At 38.3% G+C, this 25,013-nt stretch overlaps 2 protein-coding genes across 2 annotated transcripts in view; one reads left to right on the plus strand and one right to left on the minus strand.

Moving 5' to 3' along the window:
• ADGB (androglobin) overlaps positions 1–25,013 on the minus strand; it is a 245,122-nt gene that overhangs the window by 93,308 nt on the left and 126,801 nt on the right. The window contains exons 14-18 of the mRNA XM_033235138.1: positions 11,095–11,128; positions 9,762–9,948; positions 9,213–9,276; positions 4,545–4,647; positions 1,673–1,814 (exon numbers count right to left, since the gene is read on the minus strand). Of these exons, the coding sequence (XP_033091029.1) occupies positions 1,673–1,814; positions 4,545–4,647; positions 9,213–9,276; positions 9,762–9,948; positions 11,095–11,128 (530 nt within the window). The remainder of the gene's footprint in view (positions 1–1,672; positions 1,815–4,544; positions 4,648–9,212; positions 9,277–9,761; positions 9,949–11,094; positions 11,129–25,013) is intronic.
• On the plus strand, positions 21,892–24,059 carry LOC117097314 (serine/threonine-protein kinase 25-like). Its single transcript, XM_033235136.1, has one exon. It carries the CDS (start codon positions 22,134–22,136, stop codon positions 23,403–23,405), a length of 1,272 nt encoding a protein of 423 aa, XP_033091027.1. The 5' UTR covers positions 21,892–22,133; the 3' UTR covers positions 23,406–24,059.

Below are 25,013 nucleotides of genomic sequence, written 5' to 3' on the forward strand. Positions count from 1 at the left end.
CAAACAAAGTTAAAGGTTAGTGAAGAGTTCAATTTTTAACACAGATGAGATAAGGATCTTTGAATTTGCACTCTATAAGAACCCTACAGGATCACGAAATCTATACTTTACTTATTATGTAGGACAAAAATAGTTAGACTAAATGCCAAACTTCTCTCTAGTGCATGCTGGAGTGACCTCCCACACACTGTAGTCATGGTGTGAAGACTAGTCTTGATTTCTCCCTAACAACAAGAAGAACTCAGGCGGGTATAGAGCTGTGTAGGCTTCATAGTTTTTTTCTCACGAATGCATCATTTCATGTATGTTAATTGCGTCTCCTCTACCAGGTTGTTGTATCGTGAGAGTAGGGATATTCAAGTTCCTCCAGTTATTGAGCATTTAGAGCAGCAGTCCCCAATCTTTTTGGCACCAAGGACCGGTTTCACAGAAGACAATATTTCCATGGACTTGGTTTGGGGATGATTTCAGAATGAAACTGTTCTACGTCAGATCATCAGGTATTGGATTCTTATAAGGAGCGTCCAGCCTGGATTCCTTGCATGTGCAGTTCACAATAGGATTCCCGCTCCTATGAGACTCTAATGCTGCTGATCTGACAGGAGGCAGAGCACAGACACCGCTCACCTCCTGCTGTGTTGCCCAGTTCCTAATAGGCCTCAGACTGGCACCAGTCCATGGCCCTGGCGTTGGGGACTGCAGATTTAGAGCATGTTCAAAACATACATGCTGATGGTTTAGGTTCTGTGGGGGAAAAAGCGTATATAAGAAGATTCTTTATTAAATTCCTTGTCCTCGGTTGTCTCAATGAATGAGCACTCGGACAGAGTAATTTGATTTGTTGGAGTATAAAGGGGAGATGTGAGAAATGTTAAAGTTTCAAAATGTATTATTTTCTAGAAGTACTAGATGCCTGACACAATTATTTTAGCATTTGTTGCTGAGGCTTTGCTTTTTGCATAAGAGCCATAGTTTTCCTTGATCATATAAAATAAGCATGAGGGATCTTGGGAAAAAGTAAAAGCTAGTGAAAATGTTTATTTCAAAGCCTAGTGAAAATATTTATTTCATCTGAAATTTGAGGTAATATTTTGAATTTTATTCATCAAAATAAAAAACATTTCCATTATATGTATTTTCTTTAAAATTGAAACTAATGTGTTTAACCAGCTTTATCTGAATTAAAAATATTATTTAACAAAAATCAGCTACAGGAAAATCTAGATTGGCAGCGGAAAATGCATATTTCTCAATTTGCATTTAAATAAAATCAAGGTTTTTGCTAAGTATTATAATATTGGTGAGAAAATTGTAAGAAATATTTATGAGAAAATTCATAATATTTAAAACATTATCAGTGTTATGTGTATAATACTTACAAATTAATTTTAGAAAATGCTGGGTTAAACAAGCTTACACAGTATTGTTGACTAAATATATTCCCAGAATCTTTGACAATTATGAATCTCCAAAGGGGTATTCATTGTACAGTATTTCTCAATGTAGTTTTTTGGAATTATTTTTCTCACGAATAATAATGATGGACCTATGCCTTGAGAAATTACTTTAAGAAACAATATCTTAGACTCTATATTGTTTACTTCTTTAGTAACCAACAATTTGCAAGGCTTCAAACCATTTTTATTATGGGAAAAATGAAGTCACTTCATACCCAACAGGCAGACGAACCACTGTAGCCTTGGTAGCATATGTGTGAATCTTCAGAACAAGATTGCCTGGTTTCAGAGATTTCCAAGACAATGTCTCAGCTGTGAGAAGCCCAGGCTCTATGGGAGGACTGTCTTTTGTTAAGGCTTTAGGATAAGTAAAAAGGTATCAAAATTTGATTGTGAAAGTGCAGTTGGCATTCGCTAGTACTGTTTTTTTTTTTTAAATTAAGTAACAACATAAATAATAATAATCAAGCATTAGAAATATTATTGAGTGTTCACAAAACATTAGAAATTACTCCAGGTAAATTACTAGAAAGAAACACTTAGGTCTTCCCACCTGTTCAATGTTCTTCCTTATAACAATCCTCTCAAGTGAAGAAACCAGGAATAGGAAAATCAGAAGTAGGAGGACATTTTTCATTGTAGTATAGCATCGCTTTTATTATCTCTATGGTAGTAACTACAGTATCCCTCTAGATTCAATTTTAAAGGAAGAAAACATATTACATCTTGAAAAATAAGAGATTTCTCTAAAACAGTATAAAAATAGCTCCAAAAATCTCGCTGTTTATCAAAAAAAAATTATTTTTTAAAGATGGATTATCACTCTGTCACCCAAGCTGAAGTGCAGTGGTGCAATCTCGGTTCACTGCAACCTCCACCTCCCGGGTTCAAGCAATTCTCCTGCCTCAGTCTGTGGAGTACCTGGGATTACAGGCACCTGCCATCACCCCTGGCTAATTTGTGTATTTTTTGTAGAGACGGAGTTTCGTCATATTGGCCAGGCTGGTCTCGAACTCCTGACCTCAGGTGACCTGCCCACCTTGGCCTCCCAAAGTGCTACGATTACAGGAGTGAGCCACCATGCCCAGCCTGTTTATCAAAATTTTTACCTTTGATTCAGTCTTTGACATTATGTGGAAAGCAAGCAATTAACAAAGTTTGAATTTAATATCAAGTTTTTCTTTAAAAATGGATAAATAATACGGGCTAATTGTTCACCAATGACTGAGGGCAAAATACTTTCTCCCCTATTTCCAGAAAACACTGGAATTGGGGATAAAGGTCACAACATTACTTGAAATGCCTTCATGCCTATAGAATTTAAATGTTCTGGGATGTGGTGTGGCTTCAGAGCTTTTGGTTTGGTAGATGCACTAAACCTAGATCACTAAATTTTGGAAAATTTATTATACAACAAGTATTTTCTAGCCACCTACTCTACATTAGACACCATTCAAAACGTTGGCAATACTTCAGTTAAAAAAAAAAAATCCCCGCCCTACATGTTGACAAACATTCAGTATTAAGCATTTGGGAAATACTTATTGTACACTTACAGTGCCACGTACTGTTAATTTGAGCTAAAGAAAAAAATTAGCAAAACAGGCCAAAGAATAAAAGAATGAAGTTTTGTGAGTGTGTTCCTGTGTGTGCATGTTTATGCAAGGGTTGGCTTTGCAGAAGAGCAGAGATTTTCTATCCATTAGAACAGAAGGAAGGTGGCCTAGATTTTGCGGGAAAGGGAGATAGAAATTCTGAAAGCAGAAATCATTTCTGATTTCTTCTGTCTCTTCAGTGAGATTAGCAGCAAGGTCATCAGCTGAACATGAGTGAGAGTAAGAGGAGGTGTTGAATATTTGAAGAGAGAGAGCATGTTTGAGGGTTTGCAATAGTCATCTACAGAAATAAATGAGTGGGAGAATAAATGAACGAAAGAAATACTGGCAGTGCTTAAGGCCTTGTTGAGATTTGCGCTCCTCAAATTTAAGCAGGGCTAGCCAGTATGTTTGTTTTTCTCCCCTCCGATCACATTCAACTGCTGTCTTGAAACTGTGAGTTGGATATAGCATCAAGTTTAACCAATAGTGAAGTTTTTCCAGGAAAATTAGATGAGGGGGTAAAAAGAGCAAATGTGTGCAGGGTATCTCTGTGATGGACAGAAAAAAAAGTGGCAGGGTAGAGAGTAATGAAAGTCCCAGTATTTCCAAAATTGTAGGAGTGGGAGTTCTGTAGAGTGAACTAGAGAGTCAAGCAGTGAGGGGGGAAGTCGGGTGCTTGAAATGAGATGATTCAGATGATGCACCAAAAAAAAAAAAAAAAAAAAAGTAACCTTAAAGTCTACAGAGTAACCATGAAAGTAGGAGATCAAGGTGGTATAGAGGAAAAGATTGTTGGATAGAGGAAAAGATTGTTGGAACGTCAAATCGAAAACAAATTGTTTTTCAGTAGATGTTGAAATAATTAAGAACGATGACATTTGTAGGTCAACAACGACAGCAACAACAGATTGACTAAGTACACCAAAAAAGTGAACAGATTAGTACAACCAGAAGAGGTGCGGGTGGCAGGAGTGAGCATAATCCCTGGTGTCTGCAGAGTAAGAGCATCAGAGGAGGTGGTGTAGGTGGTCCAGTGGGACTCTGGAGAAACTCTGGAAAGGGAGGAAGTTCCTTCATCCATGGTCTTCTAAAAATCTTTTTAAATTTAAAAAAAATTTTTTTTGAGACAGAGTTTTGCTCTTGTTGCCCAGGTTGGAGTGCAATGGCACGATCTCAGCTCACTGCAACCTCTGCCTCCTGGGTTCAAGCGATTCTCCTGCCTCAGCCTCCTGAGTAGCTGGGATTACAGGCGCCTGCCGTCACGCCCTGCTAAGTTTTGTTATTTTTAGTGGAGATGGGGTTTCACCATGCTGGCCAGGCTGGCCTAGAACTCCTGACTTCAGGTGATCCACCCACCTCAGCCTCTCAAAGTGCTGGGATTACAGGTGTGAGCCACCACACCTGGCCTCTAAAAATCTTATTATTGCATGTTCCCTAGCCTGAGCATGATCTGGGCTTTAAGGCTATCATTTTCTCAGAGTCCTCTTACCTCCATACTCCCCCCAGCGTACCAATGCAGAAAAGCAAACCAGTAGTTCAATAGGTTTTAGACTATCTACAAATAGATAGTAGGACACTCGTTCTTCTGAAAACTGCAAGAAATTAGAGCAGTTGTCATACTTAATATCAGTTGATCAATGCTATTATTTTCACTTGTAATGAAAACATAGTATAACATCTAAAATTTACAGGAAACAGTGTCAAAATAAACACTTTATGAATCTAATTATATGAAGAAAATTATACTGTGTGAATGTTGGCAACCTCCTGTGGAAATTGCAGCGCTGTGTTAGACTAGCCGCCAAATCAGAGAGAGGCAGAGCTCTCCTCTATGAGGAAAGAAAAGGGATACACTTGTTCCAGAAATAAGAAAGAGAAGAGACTGAGCCCAGGGCAGAGTAGTACTCAAGCATGGGTCTTTGATGGGCAGGAAGGCCACAGAGTAAGTAACTGTGGCAGATAATGGGAATGGCCAATTGGATGTCTTAAGTTATTTTACAGGGTGGTGCATAAAATAAGCTCTCTCTTCCTTCTTTCCACAGGAGCTTCAGATACACACCTGCCGTGGTTTGGCTCTGTGTTTCCACCCAAATCTCATGTTGGATTGTAATCCCCACATGTTGAAGGAGGGGCTTGGTGGGAAGTGATTGAATCAGGGGAGCAGACTTATCCCTTGCTTTTCTAGCGATGAAGTTCTCAGGAGATGTGGTTGTTTGAAAGCATGTGGCACTTCCCCCTTTGCTGTCTCTCTCTCTCTCTCCTGTTCTGCCATGGTAAGACATGTTTGCTTCCCCATCGCCTTCCACCATGACTGTAAATTTCCTGAGGCCTCCCAGCCATGCTTTCTGTACAGCCTGTGGAACTGTGAGGCAATTAAATCTCTTTTCTACATAAATTATCCAGTCTCAGATAGTTCTTTACAACAGTATGAGAACGGACTAACTCAATACCCACTGCTTGCTGACACAGTGGGCTGTGGGTTTTTGTTTTGGAGATGGAATAAAGTGCTTAGTAAAATCAAAACTTCCCTTAAAAGATAGTTACATAAAGGTTACATGTATATAATTTCAGTTCATCCTATATGAGTACTATCAATGTATCTAATTACACATTGATAGTACTTAATAATACTTAATAATATATTATTTAGATACATTAATGTATCTAATTACACAGAAAAGGTAAGCTATTTACCAAAGGTCACAGAGTTTGTAGTAGCAAAGATGCAAGAAAAAAGTAGATATAGCCATCTGCCTGACTCTAAGGCTGGCACTCTTGTCTAATACATTATTATTGCCTTTCAAGTTCTCAGTGCTTCAACATAATTGTGAGGGATGGCACACGCTAAACGTATTCAATTAACTTAATTGAAATATACTATACTTTAAAAGTTTTTCATATTCTACCACAGTATTTAAAAACCAGTTAATATATGAGAGACAAATATGTAGCAATGCTATGAAAAAGGAAGCCTTGTTATTTAATCAAGTATAACAAAGAGTGCTAGAAATGCTTGATACAATGTAATCATGACTTAAATGATTACTCCTCTCCCTATTTTCCATTTGTTTTCATTTGGCACTTTATTTTATTTGTTTCCCGTCAGCTGTGACAGGTTGATGATAGAGAGTGTTGTTTCAAATATACACTATCTGAAAATATGAAAGACCCTTGGACTTGTGAGCCTGGCATGCATGCCTGAGGAGGAGTTTCTGCCTGGAGCTCATTTTCTGTCATTTTCAAGGACCTGAGAATTGAGGGGTGGGGTGTCCCTAAAGGCCATACAGGGGCCTCTGCCCTGGTGTCAGCTCATGGCACCTTTGAAATGACCCTGCTCTAACTTCTCCCTGAACACCAAGGGAACATCTGTGGATTGTGCTGAGGACAGGCTTCGGGCTCTGTGTCCCCAGCTCAGCAGGCCACTAAGGTCTGGAGTGTCTGGCCTCAGACCACAGCTGATCCTTCCTTTCAGACCATACTAAATGCCAATAAGATTATATTCCAATGCCTTCCAAGAAAGTTATTTTTTCACACCATTAATTTAAAAAAAAATTCAGGCAAATAAAAAGAAATGTCATAATTTTATTTCACCAAGCTGAGACATTTAAAAGAGAAAAAAAATTCTGTGCTTATCATCACCTCATAAGAATAAGATCAGAATAAAGAACAGTTGACCAGTTTACCACATACACTTTTAAATTAGGATGGTTATGTGTACCAAAAGCTACTATGCAACTGTCTTTAGTAAATGACAGCCAACATTTATTATCACTTACCAATAGGCATTCTTCTATGTGTTTTACATGTGTTATTTCACATTTGATCTGCTTCATTTTCCTTAGATGTAAAATGATGGTAATAATATCTCTTTTTTTATTATTATACTTTAAGTTCTAGGGTACATGTGCACAAAGTGCAGATTTGTTGCATATGTATACATGTGCCATGTTGGTGTGCTGCACCCATTAACTCATCATTTACATTAGGTATATCTCCTAATGCTATCCCTCCCCTTTACCCCCTCCCCACAATAAGACTCAGTGTGTGATGCTCCCCTTCCTGTGTCCAAGTGATCTCATTGTTCAATTCCCACCTATGAGTGAGAACATGAAGTATTTGGTTTTCTGTTCTTGCAATAGTTTGCTGAGAATGATGGTTTCCAGCTGTATCCATGTCCCTACAAAGGACATAAACTCATCCTTTTTTATGGCTGCATAGTATTCCATGGTGTATATGTGCCACATTTTCTTAATCCAGTCTGTCACTGATGGACATTTGGGTTGATTCCAAGTCTTTGCTATTGTGAATAGTGCTGCAATAAACATACGTGTGCATGTGTCTTTATAGCAGCATGACTTATAATCCTTTGGGTATATCCCCAGTAATGGGATGGCTGGGTCAAATGGTATTTCTAGTTCTAGATCCTTGAGGAATCGCCACACTGTTTTCCACAATGGTTGAACTAGTTTACAATCCCACCAACAGTGTAAAAGTGTTCCTATTTCTCCACATCCTCTCCAGCACCTGTTGTTTCCTAACTTTTTAAAGATTGCCATTCTAACTGGTGTGAGATGGCATCTCATTGTGGTTTTGATTTGCATTTCTCGGATGGCGAGTGCTGATGAGCATTTGATGAATAATATCTCTTTCACAGGGTTTGCTATGAGGAGTAAATGCAATAAAGAACCTAAGGGCCTACAACATCTGTAAACCATTGTCATTTCAACATTGGCAATAGGTTAAATATGGAAATATGCCTAAATTTAAACTGTAGACTGTATTATGCTGATATCATACTCTGGGTTCAACTATTCCCAATTAATTGTTGTGTTATCTGTATAAAGTCAAAGTATTCCTCTAGGTGTTTTCACATACTCTAGGACTAGGTGAAGGATTTCTTTCCCCCAGTCACTATTCTTATTTTCATAGTAGGGAGCCAGCAACAGAGCAGCTCTTGAGGTCTGACCAAAAGGTTTCTCTGCCCATTTTCATCTGTTACAAGTGCAATGGAAAAGTTTCAAGGACTTCTTACTTCCCCCACCTCTGCATACTGCTCATGGAGGTGTGGGATTATTATTAGGCGCTTGGGTGGCCTTGTCCTATGAAAGGACAATATGTAAATGTTAGTACAGTTTAGTTTCCCAGAATATGTGCCATAGTTTTTCTTAAAATTCTGCTCAATATGTGGTTTGTTAATTACCTTAATTGACAATTTTTAAATTCAGTTCCTACCTCATGGCAGGAATGTTCTTATAAGTGGTAAACAAAAGGATACAGCCCTTCTAATCATGCTAACAGTAAGTAGGGGGAAGGACGGGCACAGGGAAGCAATCAGAAAGTTGGGAGGGTGGGAGGCAAATGCCAGGGGAACATAGAGCATACAGAGGGCATGAAGCTGAGCCTTTTTTTTTTTTTTTTTTTGAGATGGAGTCTCACTCTGTTGCCCAGGCTGGAGTGCAGTGGTGCAATGTCAGCTCACTGCAGCCTCTGCCTGCCAGGTTCAAGCAATTCTCCTGCCTCAGTCTCCTGAGTAGCTGGGATTACAGGCACACGCCAACATGCCTGGCTAATTTTTGTATTTTTAGTAGAGATGGGGTTTCGCCATGTTGGCCTGGCTGGTGAAGCTGAGCCTCTTAACCAAGACTCCATGGCAAGGGAAGGGAAGCCTCACAGTGTCAAGGGCATCTATGCTATTCTGAAGGATTTCTAGGCATTAGCTGAACAAGAGCAAAGAGGATAACAGGGATGAAAGGGTAGAAACTCCAGGCAGAGGGATAATATGGGGGAAAAAATGCAGGCATAATGGTGGGGTGTCCTTATGTTTTAGGAAGCATAAATACTAACTGAAACCAAATCTAGTGAATTTATTTGTGCATGTCCTTCATTTTTTTCATAAATCAAATTTTTCTTAATGTGTATTTGTGTAATAATTCAGGCCAGGATTCAACACAGTCAGATGGATCACATTTGTGGTTATGAGCTAGTGGAATTTTCCTTATTGTTTGGATAAGGGTTAGTGGGAGACTCTAAAAAATAATTTTTAAAAATATAATTATGTTACAAGTTTAGAAATGTTTTGAGAAATTTGAAGATGTTTCCCACTGGTGTGATTCTACCAAAAATTTAAAGAGAATAGAAAAGATTCTAATATATTTACCTTAAATTCTGATTTTTGAAAGTTAAGGCAATACGAACTTGACTTGTGGAAAATATATATATTTCTGAAAAAAAGACATTTTTAACAGGTTATTGTCATTATAGGTTAATACTACATGTTAAGTTTAAAGATTAATACTACATGTTAAGTTTCTTATAATCAAATAATTGTAAGAAGAAAGTTAAAAAATAACAACAGTATTGGGTCAGTTGCCCTAAAGGGACAAGAATGATTCCTGTGAATAAAATTTCTTCATTTTAATTAAGAAACAAGCCTTTGAGGAGAAGTGGAAACTGGCCTAAATTGGTTTGGCTATTAATGTGTTATATGAATAATCAATATACTTATTTTCCCTTTTATAACGTTTATTTGATATTATACCAATACTAGGCTGTTATTGGCTTATTTTGAATGATGCTAAGAATTAAGAGGTTGTATAACCACTACATTAAATATGCAACAATAAATCCTAATGTGACTTTGTATACTAATGCAGCTCAGGGTTTAACCACTACGACATAGTCAGATTGATCCCATTGGGATACTTACTGAAAACAAACACAGAAATCTTCAAAATCTAACCATATTTCTTTAGAAACACCATTATTTGTCATTGGAAGTTCTTCCTGAGATTTTTCCTGTGTTTCTGTGGTTTGGCTGACTATATCTCTTTCCAAGTTTAATCCATCACTCTGATGGGCATCACCCAATCCAAAGTCGCTTTGTTCCTCTGTGCCTAGAAGACACACATGTCAAACACACCTTATATTGTTAAATAACAAGTTATTGAGATACGTAAAATGATAAAGGGAAAGTTAAATATCAAAGTCTATTTTTGGGAAAATATTTACTGAGATAATCCAGGCTTCATACATTTATGGAGGTCCACACAGAGACACATTTCATACACATAGGAGAATTTAATAATAATTTCTATGCATATTAGAGTGTTCAGAAATTTCAAAATTACTTTGATAAATTTGTTCATAGATTCTTTAGAGATTGTGAAGTTACAACAGAAATTAGCTAGATTCTTTACTTAAAATCTGCTATTGATGGACATATTCTTATAGCAGGGGATGGCTTAGACAACAGAAAGGGAAATAAAAACTTGAAAGATCTAGTGCAACAAATGTGTTTCAGTAAGACATCTAATTACTCCCCACAGTCAGTGGTTCTAGAGCCTTATTTTATATTTGCCAAGTAATGTGGCATACTATTCTTTTTTCTTTTTTTTTTTTGTTGAGACAGTCTTGCTCTATTGCCAGATTGGAGTGTAGTGGCACAATCTCAGCTCACTACAACCTCTGACTCCCTGGTTCAAGCGATTCTCCTGCCTCAGCCTCCTGAGTAGCTGGGACTACAGGCACACACCACCATGCCCAGCTAATTTTTATATTTTTAGTAGAGACAGGGTTTCATCATTTTGGCCAGGATGGTCTCGATCTGCCTCTTGATCTGCCCGACTCAGCCTCCCCAAGTGCTGACATTACAGGCGTGAGCCACTGCACTTGGCCGGCATAGCATTCCTGTAGACTTCCGGATCCAAAATTATATATATAATTTTGAATTCAAGTCTTTTATTTAGAAACTACGAAATTTGCAATGGTTTCAGTGTTTTGATCTCAGGGTGCAGCATTAAAACAGATAAACTTTATTCATGGGTCTTTAATCAGATCTTCTTTTATTTTTATTTTTAGCTTCAATTTAACAATTGAAATTATCTCTTTTTTTAAAGCCCAGAGCAGACTAGGCTCAGCAAATCAAAGGAGACACTGAAGAAAGCGTGCTGAGAGCCAGAAGTGAAGCTGTGAAGAAGCAGAGATGCCCCTCTGTATCTTGATGTACATTGAAAAAAGTCACAGGAAAATTATTAATTTACCTTTTCCAAGTATAACTTGTGAAGCAGCATTTCCCTATGAATTAAAATAAACACATTTTGAAACCATTTTGAATTCAACAAAACATTACAGCTATCCAAAGCACCAAAGTTACTAAAAGAGCTAATATAGTTTCTTAAACCTTGAAGAAATAGATTTTTGTGAAAATTTGCTAAAACCTACCAACAAAAAATTTGTTTTTAACTTTAAGTGTCAAAGGACATGAATTGAATAATTGACTGAGTATTTAAGTTTGTCACATTAAGACACAGAATATGTTAATTTATTAAATGACTGAATCCTGTAACAAGACTTAAATTAAAACAGTAATATCCCTAAGTAGACATATTACTTGGCACAAGGTATCAGCCATTAATGTAGAGAAATTAGTAAGATTATGACTGGCAAGTAATGTACAGAACCTAAAGAGGCTGATTTCAATTATAAAAATGACTCCTGAAAGTTTTAACAAGGAATTTAAATTGAATTCATGTGTATATAAATTTTGTTTTAATTATTTAATATCAAATAATTGTTCTGGAACACAATTAAAAATAAATGTAAAAAGTAAAATGGCAAAAACTCATACAGGCTAATTATAGGTAATATCAATAATTTTTTTTGATTATGTAAAGTGGATGGAAGAGATAGCAAAGTAGTGACAGGTAAATACTAAGTGCAAAGCAAAGCCTATCCATGCCTTAGGACCTCAGAAGCAATGAGTGGATTAGTAGGTATCTCAGGAGGAAAGAATGAGATATGGGCTGAAAACATGGACATGGGTTGAATGTCTATACAAGGAACTTCACTTCTTCTTCCTAATCTTTCTGGTTCAGCATCCAATCTTCTGCCCAAACAGCACACTTGAAATTGCTTCAAGTGGAGAAATTAAATGAGAAATCTCTTAATCTGAATTCACAGATACTCTGGAAGTAGAAGAGTCTACTGTACAGAGGAATTAAGTGAAAGTTCACAAGCTAAGTGCTGAGACTCTCAGCTTCCCTGTGCTTGGCCTGCATGGATGGACAAGTATATATCATTCCCTGTGATCAACCTTAGAGGACCATTAACTGGAGAAACTCACCAGAGTCAGGGAAAAAAGCTCAAGCTGCAAGATACACTTTGGCAGCCAGCCCTACCTCCATATAAAACTCATTCATCCTCAATTAAGTTAGAGCCAACAGTTGACAAGCTCTGGCCATGCCATTGAGCTGCTTCTAATCAGCAACTATTTGGTGCCTTAAATTTCTTAAATATATATGTACAACAAAGTATTGGCAAACAATTGAGGACAGATTTTTATATGAAAGAAAGAAGCTAACAATTGTGGGTGGCAAGATTCACAGAAAACAGAAACAATATTATGTGGAGCAATTTTTAAAAGATTAGTAATAGTAGAAAAATAAGAGGATACTCATCTATCAAATAATGAACTTCTACAAAAAATAAAAAATGAGAGAGCTCTTAGAAACTAAAAATAGAATAAGTGGAATAAACAATATAAGCTTTAGGCACTGAAGCTGATACAGACAAACTACGAAATTCGTAGAAGAAAACATAGAAAGAAGCTTCATGACACTGGATTTGGCAACACAAAAAAATAGGTAAGTTGAACATCAAAATAACAAAAGAAAACTGCACACTGAAGGACACAATCAACAGAGTCAGACTGCAACTTACAAATTGGGAGACAGTATTTGCAAATTATATATCTGATAAGATGAAAATATAAGAATACACATAGAATTTCTAAAAAGAACAAAAACAAAATAACCCAAACAATGCAATTAAAAAATGGGCACAGGATTTGAATAGATCCTTCTAGAAGACATACAAATGGCCAAGAGCACATGAAAAGATTTTAAATATCATGAATCATTAGAGAAATACAAACCAAAATTACAATGAGACACCATTTCATGCCCATTAAGGTGGCTACCATAAACAATTCACACAGAGAATAATAAATGTTGGTAAGGATGTAGAGAAATTTGAGAGGCACTGTTGAGAATGTGACATGGTGTGGTCACTATGGAAAACAGTGTGGTGGTTCCTCAAATGATTACCATATCCAGCAATTCTACTCTTAGATATAGTCCCAAAAGCACTGAAAGCAGTCTCAAGGAGATAGGTGTACGCCCAAATTCACAGTAGCATTACTCACGATATCTAAAAGGTTGATGCAACCCAATATCAATTGAGGAATGACTGGATAAACAGAATGTGACATACACACACAATGGAATATCATTTAGTCGTAAACAGAGAAGAAATCTTGCCACATGTACAAACATAGGTAAAGCCTGACAACATTAACATTATGCACAGTGAAATAAGTCAATCACAAAAGCAGGAATACTTTATTATTCCACTTATGTGAAGTACCCGGAATAGTCAAAGTTATAGGAACAGAAAGTGGAATGGTGGGTTTCATGAGCTGTGGGGAGGGGACAATCAGAAGCTTTTAAATGCAGGTAGAGTTTTAGTTTTGCACGATGAAAAGAATTCTGGAGATTGGTCGTACAACAGTGAAAACGTATTCAATACTACTGAACTGCACACTTAAAGATGGTTAAGATGGCAAATGTTATGTTGCGTGTATTTTACTAAAACTAAACAGTTTTAAAATATTTAAAATAAATAAGGATAAATATATTTAAATAAATGAGAAAAAAATCAAGTACATTAGAGAGTAAATTGGGAGAAAGGTAGTGTAATAGAAGATCCACAAAGCAGAGAAAAATGAGGAGAGAAAATGATCGAGGAAGTGGTATAAAAAAATTCTCCAGAACTGAATAATTTGACTTCAGGTTGAAGGGTTTCATGGAGTATGCAGAATAATTCATGTTTTTTTTAAAAAAAAAAGACCCAGGACCAGGCATGGTGGCTCATGCCTCTCAGAACTTTGGGAGGCCAAGGTGGGTGGATCACCTGAGGTCAGGAGTTTAAGACTGGCCTGGCCAACGTGGCCAAACCCCATCTCTACTAAAACTACAAAAAAAATTTGCCAGGCGTGGTGGTGGGTGCTGATAGTCCCAGCTACTTGGGAGGCTGAGACAGGAGAATCACTTGAACCTGGGAGGTGGAGGTTTCAGTGAGCCGAGATCGCGCCACTGCACTCCAGCCTGGGTAACAGAGTGAGACTATGTCTCAAACAAAACAAAACACCCATACCAAGGCCAATGAGTGAAATTTCATTATGCCAAGAATGGAAATAAGGTCCTAAAAGAGTCACATATAAAAGATTAAGAACCAGAATATCAGAATGCCTTTTTCTTTGACAGGATCTGGCTCTGTTGCCCAAGCTGGAGTTCAGTAGCATGATCTTATTTCCCTCCAGCCTCAAACTCCTGGGCTCAAGCCATCCTGCTGCCGCAGCCTCCCATATAGCTGGGACAACAGTCATGCACCACTATGCCTGGCTAATGTTTGTGGGGTTTTTGTTGTTGTTATTTGTTTGTTTGTTTTTGTAGAGATGGGGTTTCACCATCTTGTGCAGGTTGTCTCAAACTCCTTAGCTAAAGCAAGCCACCTGCCTCAGCTTACCAACATGCTGGGATTACAGGTGTGAGCCACCATGCCTAACCCAGAATGTCATCTTTAAATCAAGAGCAATGCTTAAAATTAGAAGACAAGGGATTAAATAAGACCTTTAAAATTTTGAAGAAATGACTTCTAAATTGGAATTTTATATCCTGCCAAAATATAAATTAGGTGGGAGAATGGAATGTAGGCATCTTCAAGCATGCAAGTTCTCATATATTTTACTTCCTGTACATCTTTTCTGAGGAAGTATTGGAAGATATGCTACACTAAAATTAGGGTTTAAACCATGAAAGAAGAGAGACCAAAAATAGGAAATCCATCAGAGAAGAGAGACAAAAGGAAGTCTAAAGGTACCAGGAGCAAAGTTCTCTCAGTTTGCACTGAAGCAAGACAGCAAAAGAGTGCATGGGTGATGTTTCCAAAAAAAAAAAAAAAAAAAGAACTGGCATTTATAAAGTATTTGATGTATTTGACTATGTAGAAAATGATGTATAGAGATATTTTAATTTTTGTAGTGTTTGGAAAGACCTACTAATGCTTCTTTTTTTTTTTTTTTTTTTTTTGAGACGGAGTCTCGCTCTGTCGCCCAGGCTGGAGTGCAGTGGGGCAATCTCGGCTCACTGCAAGCTCTGCCTCCCAGATTCATGCCATTCTCCTGCCTCAGCCTCCTAAGTAGCTGGGACTACAGGAACCCGCCACCGCACCCGGCTAATTTTTTGTATTTTTAGTAGAGACCAGGTTTCACTGTGGTCTCGATGTGTTGACCTTGTGATCCACCCGCCTTGGCCTCCCAGAGTGCTGGGATTACAGGCGTGAATCACCATGCCCGGCCTAATGCTTCTTGTAGTAAAGTGAGCAAAGGAAAAAGTGCAGTAATTTGCTTGTATAAAACCTTGTGTAAGAAATGTTATAGTATTTGCTTCAGCAGTAATAATCCTTACAAAACAAGAATGTTGATTCAACTAAAGATTATGAAATGACAAAATCTTGAAGACAGGGGAAAGTGTAGATATGGGATAGTAAGTGAGTTCAGGTGTGCTAAATCCTTATCTCCCATGACAGGAAGTCAAGAGATAACGTCTAAATTAACAGATCAAGATATAATAGCATGTAGTCATTCAACAAATATGTCATGGTGTTTGCTATATGCTAGGCATTTTTAAAGGTGCTGAGGGAGAAACAAAATATAATAAAATCAATTTCTCTGCCCTCATGAAGCCTACTATTTATAATTATGGAGATACATACCAGAAGAAACAGTTAAATAAAATAAAAGTGCATGACTCTTGAGAAGAAGATTGAAAAATGAGTAGGTATAGAAACGCTGGCTATTATTTTATGATGATCTTCTGGATAATCTTTACCTCTTTAAAACTAATGCAATCAATAATTTAAATTTAAAAAACTTCAAAAAATGTTGACAGATATTCATTCTCCTCAATTACCTATTAGTCTCTACTTTCTAATTAACACGAATAGATTTGTTGATCTATATGTGAATGATGTGCCCTCCAGATATCTTATACCATCACATACGCTATCATATTCAACAAATAAAAGCGAAACCAATTAAAGAGCAGTTTTTCAAAGTTTTATTATGATTTGGAACATCAGTTTATGGATAGCTTTCATCTCCAAGAATCTATTAGTATAACTTAGAATTATATTTACAAGCATTATCATATTGTAATGGCTTGAAATTTCATTATAAAGTTTGAAAGTTGCATAATAATTCCTCTAAAAACAATTAATTGTGTATCCATATGGGAAAAAATAAAATTGGACTCATCATTTTATATCACACACAAAAATCAGTTCCAAATTAATTGGATTTTATAAAAGTAAAACTATAACATTGTACGAGATGATTAGAAAAATAGCTTTATGACCTAAGAATAGGGAAAATTTCTTAAATAAGATATAGAAATCTCAATCATATATAATCATAATATGATTATATATATGCAATATGATTATATATGATTGAGATTTCTAGATCTGGTTTAAGGAACCAGATTTGTATATGAATATATAAATAAATTCAACCACATTAAAAATACAAATAATTTGTTTATACAAAGACACAATATTCAGGAGCTCTTAGCAGTCATAGGGCAGAACAGGACTTTCCTGTATTTGCTCCCTGCAAAAACATCAATTTAAACAATAATCCACATAAGAAAATATCTTCATAAGAGCTAAAGAAACTTGGTGAAAGATTATAGCAACTGAATGTAGCACAGAAATAAGATACATTGAAGAGGGTAGGAAGGACAATATTGCATTACACACATCACTCCCAATCCCAGGCAAAGGGAGATACCCTCTATTTGGGAGAAGAAAAAAGAGGAAGTAAGGACTGGAGTTTGCCTTGGACTTAAACACAGGCTGGACCAGTAAAGCAGTAAAGTAGATCCCTACCAGGCCTAGGGTCCAGGCCACCCAGTAGACCCTAGTGGCTGGCTGGCCCCCATAAACTGAGGCCCCAGGCCCACCCTTGCAGAAGCTGGTACTCTAGGCCTATGCAGCATAAGTCTAGCCTCTGTGGATCCAGATTTCAGGCTGATTTCCAGGGACACACATTAGGCCCCGTTCTGTAGACCCAAGTGCCAGGGTTGCCCACCTGCTGATCTAGGCATTAGACCAGACTGCTCAAGGAATACAGTAACAAACCTGCCTGTGGGCAACCTGTCAGAAATCTCTAGATGATCTGACTGGTGAAGGGCTTTCAAAGACAGTCAGTCTGCAAAAATTAGAATAATTTACTACTCTTTTAAATTTATAGACAGCAACACATGGTTACAAGCATCAAGAACAATAATGGAAACATGACCCCACCGAAAGAACAAAATAAAACACCAAAAGCCAGCTCTAATGAAATAGAGATTTACAATCTGCCTGACAAAAATGTGAAATGATTGTTTTAAGGAAACTCAGTGAACTTAAAAAAATACCAAAACACAATTAAGTGATATCTGGAAAACAATGAACAACTAAGACAAGAAACTTAACAAAGAGGTTGGAATTATTTTAACAAATTAAACAAATTCTAGAGGTGAAAATTACAATGAATGAAATGAAACAAAAAATGAAAGAGAAGGTCAACAGCAGAATCAATCAAGCAGATAAGCAAAAGAAAGAAACTGTGAAACTGAAGACAGGCTATTGGAAAATATGTACTCAAATGAGGAAAAAAGGAAAGGAATGAAAAAGGACTACAAGGTTTATGGGGCAGTATCAAAAGAGCAAATATTTGAGTTCAAAAAAGAGAAGACAGAGACAAAGGAGTAGAAACTTACTTAAAGGAATAATAGCAGAAAACCTCTCAAATCTGGGGAAAGTTATATATATCCAGGTAGAGGAAGGTAGAAGGTCTTCAAAATCAGATTAAAATCCAAATAAGGTAGAAGGTCTTCAAAATCCAAATAAGACTATACACCAAGACATACTGTAATCAAACTGTCAGTAATCAAAGACAAAGAGAGGATTCTGAAAGTAGCAAGAGAAATGAAGCAAATAAGGAGTTCTAATTTATCAGCAAATTTCTTAGTTGAAACCTCACAGGCTTGGAGAGAATGGGACAATATATTCAAGGTACTGAAGAAAAATAATACCAAACAAGAATACCATACTTTAAAAATATGTCTTTCAAAACTGAAGTGGAGATAAAAACTTTCCCAAACAAACAAAAGCTGAGGGAATTCATCACCACCAGACCTGTTTTATGAGAAATACGAAAGGGAATTCTTCAAGTTGAAAGAAAAGAATGGTAATCAGTAACATTAAAAAAATGAAAGTTTAAAACTCACTGGTAAAAGTAAATACATAGTCAAATTCAGAATACTTTAATACTGTAATGGTGATGTTTAAATCACTTACATCTTTAGTATGAATGTTAAAAGAAAAATTATATTTAAAATAATAACTGCAATAATTTGTCAAGGGATACACAATATAAAAGATTGTAAATTGTTACATCAAAAATATAAACCATAAGAGAGACACAGTAAAAGTGTAGACTTTTTGTATGCGATCAAAGTTAAGTTGCTATCAGCTTAGAATATGCTGTTACAACCATAAGATGTTTTATGTAAGCCTCATGGTATTCATAAAGTTACAACCTATAGTAGATACCCAAAATCAAAGCAAACAACTGAAAACATAACCTAATCACAAAGGAAAACAGAAGAGAAGGAACAAAGGGTCTACAAAACAACCAGAAAAAAAAAAAAATAATGAAATAACAGTAGTAAGTGCTTACCTACCAATAATCACCTTGAATGTAAATGGATTAAATTCTCCAATCAAAAGGAATAGAGTGGCAGAATGTATTTAAAACACAGACTCAACTATATACTGCCTACAGGAGACTTACTTCACCTTTAAAGACACATAAAGACTGAAAATAAAAAGATGGGAAAGGATATTATGTGCAAATGTAAGGCAAAAGAGAGCAGGGATAGCGATATTTATATCAGATAAAATAGACAGTAAGCCAAAAACGGTAAAGAAGAGACAAATAAGATTATTTCATAATGATAAAGGTGTCCATTGCTTAACAGGATACAAATATTTATGCATCCAACATTAGAGCACCTAACTGTATAAAGTTATAAATATTTATGCATCCAACATTAGAGCACCTAACTGTATAAAGCAATATTAATAGATCTAAAGGGGGAGAGAGACTGCAATACAATAATAGTTGGAGTCTTCAATACTCCTTTTTCAGCAAAGGATAGCTCATCCAGACAAAAAATCAAAAAGAAAACATCAGACTTAAACTACACTTTAGATCAAATGGACCTAATGGATATATACAGCACATTGCATCTAGCAGCAGTGGAATACACATTCTTCTCAAGCTCACAAGGAACATTCTCCAGGATACTCATATGTTAGGCCACAAAACAAGTCTTAACAAATTAAAGATTGAAATCATATAGCTACCTTTTATAACCACAATGGAATGAGTCTAAAAATCAATAACAGGAGGCATTTCAGAAAATTCACAAATACATGTAAACTAAACAGTGTGCTTCTGAACAAGATATTAAGAGGGAAATTTTTAGAATGTCTTGAGACAAATGAAAATTGACACAGTAACATATGAAAATTTATAGGATGCAGCAAATAAAGCTCTAATTGGGAAATTTAAAGAAGAATTTCAAATTTAAAACCTAAGGCTACACCTCAGGGAACTAGAAGAAAAGAAAGCAAGGAAATAATAAAGCTCAGAGCAGAAATAAACAAGAAAAAAGAAAACTGAGCTGATTTTTGAAAAGATAAACAAAACTGACAAACCTTTTGCTAGACTAATTAAGAAAAAGTAGAGAAGACTCAAACAAAATCAGAAATAAAAAAGGAAGCATTACAAATGATACTGCAAAAATACGAACAATCCTAAGAATCTACTATGTATAATTACATGACAACCAATTGGATAACCTAGAAGAAACAAATTTCTAGACATATACAACTTACCAAGACTGAATCATAAAAATATAAAATCTGAGCAGAACAATATGAGCAAGGGTATTACATTAGTAATAAAAACTGTGGCTCACGTCTGTAATCCCAGCACTTTGGAAGGCTGAGGCAGGTAGATGACGAGGTCAAGAGATCGAAACCATCCTGGCCAACATGGTGAAATCCCATCTCTACTAAAAATACAAAAAGTTAGCTGGGTGTGGTGGCATGCACCTGCAGCCCCAACTACATGGGAGGCTGAGGCAGGAGAATCACTTGAACCCAGGAGGCAGAGGTTGCAGAGACCCCAGACTGCACCACTGCACTACAGCCTGGCAACAGAGCGAGACTCCATCTCAAACAAACAAACAAACAAACAAACAAAACAAAAAACTGAACCCATGTTGGCCAGGTGCAATGCTTATGCCTGTAATTCCAGAACTTTGGGAAGCCAAGCCAGGAGGATCGAAGCAAAGAGTTTGAGACTAGCCTAGGCAACATAGCAAGACCCTATTTGTAATTTTTTTTAAAATTAACCAAGTGTGGTGGTGCATGCCTGTAGTAACAGCTACTTGGGAGGGTAAGGCAGGAAGATTGCTTGAGCCCAGGAGTTCAAGGCTGCAGTAAGTTATGATCATGCCACTGCACTCCAGCCTTGGCAACAGGGAAAGACCCTATATCTTTAAATAAAAAGTCTCTTATAAAAGAAAAGTCCAGGACCTTATGGCTTCACTGCTGAATTCTACCAAATATTTAAACAAGAATTACTACCATCCTTCTAAAACTCTTCCAAAAAATCTCACAAAGAGGGAATACTTTCAAACTAATTATACAGGGCAAGCATTATCTTGATACCAAAGCCAGACAAGGACACTATAAGAAAATAAACCTTAGGTCAATATCCCTGATGAACATACATGCAAAAATCCTTAATAAAATACTAGTAAACATAATTCAACAGCACATTAAAAAGATCGTTTACCATGATTAAGTGTGGTTTTCCCCAGAGATGCAAGGATGGTTTGACATATGCAAATCTACAAATATGATATACCACATTAAAAGAATAAAAGACAAAAACCATGCAATCATGTGAATAGATGTAATAACAGCATTAAACAAAATTCAACATCCTTTTATGATAAAAAATACTCTCAACTGACAACTAATATAAAGAATGTAATTAAACACAATAAAGGCCATATATGACAAACTCATAGCTAACATACTCAACAGTGAAAAGTTGAAAGCTTTACTTCTAAGATCAAGAGTAAGACAAGGAAAATAACCACTTCTATTCAACATATCACCTAAAGTCCTAACTAGAGCAATTAGGCAAAATAAAGAAAAGGCACTCAAATTGTAAAGAAAGAAGCTGAAATTTTCCTCTTTGCAGATAATACAATCTTATATATAGAACCCCTTAAAATCCCATAAAAATGCTGTTAGATCCATGGTGAAACCCCGTCTCTACTAAAAACACAAAAAATTAGCCAGGCATGGTTGCAAGTGCCTGTAGTCCCAGCTACTCAGGAGACTGAGGCAGGAGAATGGCATGAACCCGGAAGGTGGAGCTTGCAGTGAGCTGAGATTGCGCCACCGCACTCCAGCCTGGGTGACAGAGCGAGACTCTGTCTCAAAAAAAAAAAAAAAAAAAAAAATCCTGTTATATAAACTCAATAAAGTTGCAGGATACAAAATCAACATACAAAAAACAAAAATAGAAATCAGTAAAATAATTCCATTTGCAATAGCTACCAAAACATATTTAGGAATAGGAGCGCCCGGGAGCCTGGGCGTTATGCCCGGGCGTGGCGGGGCCCGGATGGCCTGGGGGTCTCCTGGGGCCCCCCTCCAGCACGCCGCCCCGGAGCTCGGTCTCAGATGACTGAACTGGGCGCCGACCGCTCCTGCTGTCCCTCGTAGTGGACTGACGCCGCAGGGGCCAGCGAGCCGGCTCCACGCCTCTCCGCGGGATCCAGACGCCTCTTGGGGCTGTCGGCGGAGGGTCTGAGGCGGCCCGGCCATGGCTCACCTCCGGGAATTTGCCAACCAGCATTCTCGAGTGGACCCTGAAGAGCTCTTCACCAAGCTCGACCGCATCGGCAAGGGCTCGTTTGGGGAGGTCTACAAGGGCATCGATAACCACACCAAGGAGGTGGTGGCCATCAAGATCATCGACTTGGAGGAGGCCGAGGATGAGATTGAGGACATCCAGCAGGAGATCACCGTCCTCAGCCAGTGCGACAGCCCCTACATCATCCGCTACTTTGGCTCCTACCTAAAGAGCACGAAGCTATGGATCATCATGGAGTACCTGGGGGGCGGCTCGGCACTGGACTTGCTTAAACCAGGTCCCCTGGAGGAGACGTACATTGCCACGATCCTGCGGGAAATTCTGAAGGGCCTGGATTATCTGCACTCTGAACGCAAGATCCACCGAGACATCAAAGCTGCCAACGTGCTACTCTCGGAGCAGGGGGATGTGAAGCTGGTGGACTTTGGGGTAGCAGGGCAGCTCACAGACACACAGATTAAGAGGAACACGTTCGTGGGCACCCCCTTCTGGATGGCGCCTGAAGTCATCAAGCAGTCAGCCTATGATTTCAAGGCCGACATCTGGTCCCTGGGGATCACGGCCATCGAGCTGGCCAAGGGGGAGCCTCCAAACTCTGACCTCCACCCCATGCGTGTCCTGTTCCTGATTCCCAAGAACAGCCCTCCCACACTGGAGGGCCAGCACAGCAAGCCCTTCAAAGAGTTCGTGGAGGCCTGCCTCAACAAGGACCCCCGATTCCGGCCCACGGCCAAAGAGCTCCTGAAGCACAAGTTCATCACACGCTACACCAAGAAGACCTCCTTCCTCACGGAGCTCATCGACCGCTATAAGCGCTGGAAGTCCGAGGGGCATGGCGAGGAGTCCAGCTCCGAGGACTCTGACATTGATGGCGAGGCGGAGGACGGGGAGCAGGGCCCCATCTGGACGTTTCCCCCCACCATCCGGCCAAGTCCACACAGCAAGCTTCACAAGGGGACGGCCCTGCACAGCTCACAGAAGCCCACAGAGCCTGTCAAGAGGCAACCAAGGTCCCAGTGCCTGTCCACGCTGGTCCGGCCTGTCTTCGGAGAGCTCAAAGAGAAGCACAAGCAGAGCGTGGGTGCTCTGGAGGAGCTGGAGAACGCCTTCAGCCTGGCCGAGGAGTCCTGCTCCGGCATCTCAGACAAGCTGATGGTGCATCTGGTGGAGCGAGTGCAGAGGTTTTCACACAACAGAAACCACCTGACATCCACCCGCTGAAGCGCGCTGCTGTTCAGATAGGGGACAGAAGGTCCTTTGTTTTTGTTCTGAGCTCCACAAGAACTGTGCTGACTTGGAAGGTGCCCCGTGCTGTTTCGTGCCTGCAGGGACATGTCAGATCCTGTGGGCCTCACATGCCAGGTCACCGTCTCCTTCCACCCCTGCAGTGTGCTGTTCTGCACGTCAGGGAATGCTGTTCCACATGTCCCCTGCCCTCCTTCCTCTCCTGGCCCAGCAATAGAGCTCACGGGGGCTCCAGCAGCCAGCGTGGTCCTCATGAGCTATGCCTGGGTCTTCTGCAGACTCACATAGCCCTATGGCCGCTCAGACCAAGGCGCAGAGCAACTATCAGGGCAGCTCTGCCTCCTCCTCCCATGCGGTGGGGAGAGGCAACAGGACAGCCCCCACAGGAGTGCCCTGGCCGCTATCCTCCCAGGGCCCATGATGGCCATAGATTTGCCTTGTGGTGTTGGATCAGGTACTCTGTCTGCTCATAAGTACTTGTGTCATCCAGAATGTTTTGTTTTTTAAGAAAACTGAATTTACTTGTTTCCTTAAATATTCTGAGGTTAATATGTTAGTTTTCATAGAACATTGAGAGGCCCCTGCCACTTTCAATAAAGACCTGACTTGGAGACAAAAAAAAAAAAAAAATATTTAGGAATAAATTGAACTAAGGAGGTGAAAACCTATATACTGAATCCTATAAAATAAAATATTGATGAAATAAAATAAGACTCAAATAAATGGAAAGATGTCCCATGTTCATGAATTGGAAGAATTCATATTGTTAAAATGGCTGCACGAGCCAAAGCAATGTACAGATTCAATGTAATATATCAACATTCTGATGAGATTTTTCACAGATATATTAAAAACATCCTAAAGTCCATGTGAAACCACGAAAGACCCTAAATAGCCAAAGCAAAAGAACAAAGCGGGAGGCATTGCACTAGCTGACTTCAAAATAAATAGACCAGTGGAACAGAGTAGAGAGTCAAAAATAAATTCAAGCTATTATGGTCAAAAAAGATTGACAAGAACACACAATGGAAGAAAGCAGAGTCTCTTCAGTAAATGATGTTAGGATATCCATTTACAAAAGAGGAAAATCACCTCATACCATACACAAAAATTAACTCAAAATGGATTAAGAACTTAATTGTAAGACCTGAATGTATGCTGAATGTATGAAACTACTAGAAGAAAACATAAGTGATAAGCTCCAAGATCTTGGCCTGGGCAACAAGTTTTAATCCCTAAGCACAGGCAACAATCGCAAACAGACAAAAGGAATTACATCAGACTAAAATGTTTCTTTTTGCATAGCAAAGGAAACAATTATAAGGAGACAATCTATAGAATGGGAGAAAATATTTATAAATCATACATCTGATAAGAGGTTAATATTCAAAACATATAAGGAACTCAAACAACTCATCAACAAGGAAACAACCCAATTGAAAAATAAGCGAAGAATCTGAATAGGCAATTCTCAGGAGAAGACATACAAATGGACAACATACATGTTTAAAAAAAATGCTCAACATCACTAATCATTGAGGAACATAAATTAAGACCACAATAAGCTATCACTTCACACTTGTT

Source organism: Trachypithecus francoisi, unplaced genomic scaffold (assembly GCF_009764315.1).
Source record: "Trachypithecus francoisi isolate TF-2019V2 unplaced genomic scaffold, Tfra_2.0 Lachesis_group15, whole genome shotgun sequence".
In the NCBI taxonomy this organism is placed as follows: domain Eukaryota; kingdom Metazoa; phylum Chordata; class Mammalia; order Primates; family Cercopithecidae; genus Trachypithecus; species Trachypithecus francoisi.

Coding starts and splice junctions, on each gene's coding strand:
- LOC117097314 (XM_033235136.1), top strand. CDS start 22,134: ATGGCTCACCTCCGGGAATTTGCCAACCAGCATTCTCGAGTGGACCCT.